At 45.4% G+C, this 6,817-nt stretch overlaps 1 protein-coding gene across 2 annotated transcripts in view; it reads right to left on the bottom strand.

Annotated features, from left to right (window-relative positions):
* The window catches only part of DESI1 (desumoylating isopeptidase 1), a 19,641-nt gene extending 12,983 nt beyond the window's left edge, over positions 1–6,658 (bottom strand). Inside the window, exon 1 of one of the 2 annotated variants that reach the window (XM_029955936.1) lies at positions 6,341–6,658. In XM_029955936.1, coding sequence (XP_029811796.1) covers positions 6,341–6,428 — 88 coding nt within the window. In that variant the 5' untranslated portion in view covers positions 6,429–6,658. The remainder of the gene's footprint in view (positions 1–6,340) is intronic. The other variant, XM_029955937.1, reaches the window with a different exon arrangement.
* Between the last annotated feature and the right edge of the window lie 159 nt (positions 6,659–6,817).

Genomic DNA, 6,817 nt, shown 5'->3' with positions numbered 1-6,817 from the left:
TTAGCCAGCCAGGAGCCCCTTGATAGTGTTTTTAATTGACAGTGTTCTAATGTGCTGGTTGGCTCAGCATTTGCCAGATTACCAGCATGTGAAGGGGTTAATGTTAACTTAAAACATCAGCTTGCTCTTCTCTGGGCCACTGGATAAATATTGAATCTAGGTGGAAAAAGGTAAGGAAAACCTTTGTTTAACATAAGTGGGCCTCTGCCAATATTGGCTTTTTTTTTTCAAGTTTATTTATTTTGAGAGAGAGAGAGCATGGGAGGGGCAGAGAGAAGGAGAGAGAATCCCAAGCAGGCTCTGCACTGTCAGTGAGAGCCTGACACGGAGCTTGAACCCACAAACAATGAGATCATAACCTGAGCTGAAATCAAGAGTTGGACATTTAACTGACTTGAGCAACCCAAGCACCCTGCAATATTGTTTAAAAAAAAAAAAAAGCCTATTGGCAGGAAGGCGTGCCCCTCCTTTAGGCAGAGGAAGGTTATCACAAAATCAAAGGTTATCACAAAAATTTTAAAAACTGAGAGGGTTATTTTAATCTTCGAAAAAGGTAAGTTTAAAATTACTTGATATTCTAACGCTAGGATTCCTTGGGGCACTATAAGATTCTTTCCTAGTATAGAAATAACTGACTTGTGAGTTCTTTTCCTCAGTACTGAGAGGGTTCCCTCTCTTTTTTAAACTTTATTTATTTTGAAAAACAGAGTGTGTGAGTGTGCAGGGGAGGGGGGGAGGGGGAGGGAGACAGAGAGCGAATCCCAAGCAGGTTCTGAACCATCAGTGCAGAGCCTGATGTGGGGCTCAAACTCATGAATCGTGAGATCATGACCTGAGTCAAAGTCGGGACGCTTAACCAACTGAGCCCCCCAGGTTAGTGAGAGGGTTCCTTTTGAATCACTGCTTGTTTTTATTAATCAGGTCTTGTAGCAATGCTTCGAGGTGCAACATTCCACCCAGGCTGCATTTACTGAACACCAAGTACTGGGCCAGACGCTGGGTATCTAGAGTTCTTGCCCCCAGTGGAGCTTCCAGTCTGGTTGCAGGGGGTGTGTGAACATTGATGAGAAAATGAGCTATTACAAAACAGAATGATGAATGCTATTACAGGAGAGTGCAGTGTGTTATTAGCACATACTAGGGACACACAACCAAGAGCTGGAGGTGGGGGTCAGGGAAAGTTTCCTGGGGGAGGTGGTGCCGAGATCTCAAGGATCAGCAGAAGTTAGCCAGGCCAAATGAAAGTATTCCTGGCAGAGGGCACAGCCTTTGAAAAGCTGAGAGGTAAAAAAGAGCTGAGCAGTTTCAGTCCTGTTAGGGTGCCCAGCAGCCCTCTTCCCCGGGGGTTCCAGAAGAGAATTAAGCCCTTACGCCCCAACGTATCTATTGGCAGAATTGAGAAAACAGTCGATCAGATCATTTCTCGTAGAGCTCAATTCTTGTGTGGAATCCAGTTGAGAAAGGCTCAGCACGTGGAGGCAGGTGAGGGTGGAGAACAAAGCCGGAGAAAGATCACGAAACTGCACTAGTTTTCATCTTGCCATAATGAAATCGTATGATTACTAAGTTTACACCTTAGATGGATATAGAACACTTCATACAATGAACACTAAAAATCTAAAACAAACACAACAGATGGCATTAAAACATTAAAACCCCCTTCAGACTCAAATAAATTCTACATAATCTTCAAGCTTGAGTTCAAGTCCCAATTGTTCCTATAATCAATATTATTTGCAGAGCACCTAGCTGGCTCAGTCGGTGGAGCAAACGACTCTTAATCTTGGGGTCATGAGTTCAAGCCTCATACTGGGTATAGAGCTTACTTTAAAAAACAAAAATTCTTGAGCACCAGCTCTGACTGGCCACCTGAGACACACTGAGAAATAAGACAAAGTCTCTGCGCTCCAGCAGCTCAAGGTTCTGGCTGAAGTCTCTGACACATCTAGCCCAAGGCCTCGCCCTTCTTTCAAGACCTAAAATAATCGTTTCACCACTCGTTCATTTTGGTGTCTACTCATAATCTCTTTCAGGCTGTTCTCTAATGTTGCATGTGTACACATGTTATTTTTAGTGAAATAAATCCCTGGAGGACAGAGTTCATCTTTTTTACTTCATTATTATTTGTTACAGAATTAAGCAAGGAACTGAACCGAGAGTAACATCTCAAACATTCATTAGATTGCATTCTGCCAAGAAATAAAGGTCTATGCTATATAGCTTTACGTCTTTAAATCTGGGAACAATTTTGAGATAGGCTTATAGAAAACTAAGTAAGTAAATGTGATCCCAGGATACCTGCATGCACGCAAAACAATCAACAAATATAAAGTACTTCTTACTGCAGTTAAAAAAAAACAACCAAACACCTCTGCATTTATGTCTATGTACTTTAGCATAGAAAAAAGCCATGAGATTCAGAGAACAGCCGCAATTATTAAGAGGACGAACTTAAAGGACAATTATAATAGCTAATTATCGTAGGCAAACGGTACACTATGAGAAAGAGGTGCAATCAGCTGTCTATTAGAATGCTCAGGATAAATCTGGAACCGTTTTCATGGTGACTGAAGGACAGTGGTACAGAAGTACCTTCATGGGAATCAATTTGAGGAGACTGAAAACGGGACAGCCTAAAACTGTGGAGTCTGCATGGTTTGAGGGGAGAAGGGAATTACATTGCACTTGATCTAATCCAATCATGACTGTAACAGAGCTGATGGGGGTCTTTTTTTTTTTTTTTTTTTTTTTTGAGAGATACGGAGAAACAGCATGAGCAGGGGAGGGTCAGATAGAGAGGGAGACACAGAATCTGAAGCAGGCTCCAGGCTCTGAGCTGTCAGCAGAGCCTGACGCGGGGCTCGAACCCACAAACAGTGAGATCATGACCTGAGCTGAAGCCAGACGCTTAACCGACTGAGCCACCCAGGTGCCCCTAGATGGGGTCTTATAACGGGGATCTGTCATAACAACAAGAAGGTACTACTGATGAGGTCACACTAATTTAGTTTGGGAAAATAAAGGCTAAGAGGAATGATCATGAATCTATGATTATGAATGGTGCATACGCATCAAACCCAGGTATTTTTCTCAACCAAATTTGAAACACGTGACCAAAGATGCCTTTAAAAACTTCAAAAATTATAAAGGGACACAGTATGCAGTAGAGGGGGTACAGCAACACGCTTGACAACATGAGCTGTGAAAGTCGGACCGCCTGCGTTTGTAACCCAGCCCTCCACTTAACAGCTGTGGGAGCTGGGGGCAAATGCGACGCCTCAGGTTCCTCAGATGAAAAACGGAAGTAATAACAGGACCTACTTCACAAAATTGTGGTGGTGGTTAAAACACACACAAAGTACTCAGAAAAAAAGAGTCTGGCACATGGTAAGCTCTCAAAAATGCTAGCTATTAATATGCTTCTGGAAGTCATAGCAAAAATCAGGAAATAAATTGGCATTTTAAAGGTTCAAATATATTTAGGAATGGGAAATCAATATATGGCTACTCACAAAACTGGGACATACCCAACTTTAATGACGGGCAGGATGAAGCAGTAAAGCAATGCCCATTTTCCATAAGTTTTCAACTCTAAAAAGTAACGACTATTAGCTTTGATAATGCTTTCATTACTTTTGCAAAAGAGCAAATAAGGGAAAAAGGAGATAGAGAAAAGAGAATTAGATTTTCAGGTAAGGTGATGTTCTCAGAAATACCATTGTGGTCAGATGTACAAAATTCGTGAAGTTTCCATTTTTGCTTAGGATTTCAAATCTATTTTTTTAAAAAAAGGTGGCGGGGATAGGTCTAGCACTCCGCCTTCAGTTAGAGCACTTTCCCCTTCACCCGCCACAAAGGCATTCTTTCAGGACTAGGCCGAGCTCTTTGCTGCCTTAGGGCCTTGGCAGATTGAGCCCCTCGAGCACTAGAACTCCCTCACCATTTTCTTGGAGGCTATTTCTTCACCCTTAAATTCCTGACTTAAAAGTCACTCCTCTTGTCACCCTTATTTAAGAGTAAGTTTCTCTTGGGGTGCCTGGGTGGTTCAATTGGTGAAGTGTCTCACTTGAGCTCAGGTCAGGATCTCACAGTTCATGAGCACAAGCCCTGTGCTGCGCACTCTACGGGGAGCCCGCTTCAGATCTTCTGTCCCTCACTATCTCTGTCCCTCCACCGCTTGTACTCTCATTCAAAAATAAGTATTTTTTTAAAGATTAAAAGAAAAAAAGTAAGAGACATCTGGGTGGCTCAGTTGGTTGGGCGTCCGACTTCGGATCAGGTCGTGATATCATGGCGCTGTGCTGACAGCTCAGAGCCTGGAGCCTGCTTCAGATTCTGTGTCTCCCTCTTTCTCTGCCCTTGCCCTGCTCATGCTGTCTCTCTCTCCTTCACAAATAAACATTAAGCAAATTTTTAAAGTAAATTTCTCTTGTTACTTTCTATCTCAGCATCCTATTTGCTTCTTGTACTGCCCAGCACTTACCACAATTATTATTTTAAATAATTTAATTATTTTGTTTGCTTATTTTTAATGTTTTCCCCACTAAATAGCTCGAGGATGGCAGTGAACATCTTCACTCAATATTGTATCTTCAGTTAAGTTTACCACTCAGCTTGGCACATAGTAGGCACTCAAAAAAAACAATCTGCGGAATGAATCATGAAGTAGTGATTCCTAAGAGCACTTACAGCTATGATTACACTAACCAAATGGCTCCATTCCAAGAAGTTTAGTTGGAACTTGACTGATGTAATCTGCTAGTGAGTTAGCACCTTCCTCAATGACTTTGTAAGTTTTGCTTTCAGCTTTGCCTTACTCATTTTAACAACGGGTGATCTACGCCCAAACTTCTAACCAACAATGGATTGGCTACATAATAATGATCTGAGGAGCTTATTAAACATACAGATTTTTGGATCAAAACTCCAGAAGATTCGCACTCCATGCTTATGTTGTAATGAAGCTCTAGAATCCCTATGTTTAAAACTTTGCTTATTTTGAATAACGTATGTGCCTAGTACACAATTCAACAGGTACAAAAAAAGTTTATAGCAAAGTCTCCGTTCTATTCCTGTCCTGTGGCATCAAGTTCCCCTTGGCATAAGTTACCACTGTTTCAATTTCTTACATATTCTTCCAGGTAATTATTTGCCTACATGAGCAGGTATAAGTCCTTTGCTTTCAACGCACCTGAATATTTAAAGAACTGTTCCAACTTTGTTTTTTCTATTCCCTTTAACAAACATTGAAAGTGATGGTACTTGTATTTTTAACAAGCATCCTAGGTGATTCTGATGTGAAGCCAAATATGAGTAACCATTCACTGGCCTAGTGTTAAGAGATTAAGTTCGACTAAGAAAACATTAGAAACTCAAGGACGTTGAAAAGATGCCCTCAAAAGTAGCCTTGCTTACTTGACCTCTGCCCTCTTGCCTTGACCAAGATGAACACATTTTCTAACGCATCCATAAAAGTCAGGAAAAACTAGCCATTCAAGCGAATGTTGCCAAAGTTGTTCAATTTTTCAATTCCTAGAAACCCTTCCGGCCCGATATCACCTGAAATCACAAACTCGACCATGTCTATGTCAGATGAGGCATTTTTGGTATTTGGTTTGTAATTAGGTTTGATGTGCAGTGAACTTGGGCTGATTTTCTCTCCTGGCAGTTAAGTAGTTTAATGGAGCACAATCGAAATACTTCGTCTACGAACCCTTACTAACCCAACAGTATCCAATCCTCCCCCAGAACTGCTTTCTAACCACCTGGGCAAAAGCAATTAATTAGAAACTATAGAGAAGATCGCATCGTCAGGGCAGAACTTGGTGAATTCCCGAGTCCGGACTCCGGGAGACCTGACTTCACCTCCACCTGGGGACGATGGCTGGGCCCCTGAGCCGCTCTAGCTTCCTATTTTCATTTACCCCAGAGACTGCAGAGAGTTTCCTCTCAGCACCGAGGCAAGGCTCTCTAAGGGCCACCCCGGAATCTCCTCCGCAGTGTCCCTTTCACCACGAGCGGCACCGCGCGGCGGCATCCTCACCTCCCTTACATGTGCCGAGGAAGGAGCGAGGCAGGGACGCCGCCGGGATGCGGCGCAGGCTAAGCCTACGGCTCGGAGGGGCAGCGGAGGGCGAGACTCCTCGGTCCCTTCCTCCTCGGACTCAAACGTGAAGACAGGAAAAGTGGGGCTCAAGGCGCCACACCTCAGACCTCTCCCTTCTCGACTCGGGCTTTTCTCCATCCTCTGGGCCCCGCGTCTCCCCCTGAGCCGTGGTCCAGGCCTCCCTGCCTCTGCCGGCCGTCCCGGCACCCTCTCGCCCGCCCCCAGCCCCCTCACCCAGCATGATGGGGCTGAGCCGCCGGGCCAGGCCCTTGGACAGGTCGTACACGTAGAGCTTCACCGGATAGAGATTCGGCGGCTCCATCGGGACCCGTGGCGGCGGCGGCCACGAAGTCCCGCAGGCACCCGGTAGCGGCTTGGACCTTCCCGTACCCGACGGGGGTGGGGAGCGTAGGAAGCGGGGGACCGAGCCCAGGCCCGGCCTGAGGGGCGGGGGAAAGGCGGCCCTGCGCTGCACGCGCCCCGCCACCCGCTACGGGCAACGACTACTGTGAGGTGACAGAGCGGGGACGGGCAGGGTCCGCGCTGTACAGGGGGCGGGGGCGAGGACGCACTCTTGCGCATGTGCCTACCATCCTGGCGGGCGGCCAGGGGCGGGGTCTCGCGGGAGGGGGCGGGGCCTTCACGGACTGGCTAGGTTAGTCAGGGACGGTCGTGGAAAGCGGGAGGTGGAGGTGGGCGTGTCAACCCGAT

This window comes from Suricata suricatta, chromosome 10 (assembly GCF_006229205.1).
Source record: "Suricata suricatta isolate VVHF042 chromosome 10, meerkat_22Aug2017_6uvM2_HiC, whole genome shotgun sequence".
NCBI lineage: Eukaryota > Metazoa > Chordata > Mammalia > Carnivora > Herpestidae > Suricata > Suricata suricatta.
This window is presented reverse-complemented; position numbering and strand designations above follow the sequence as displayed.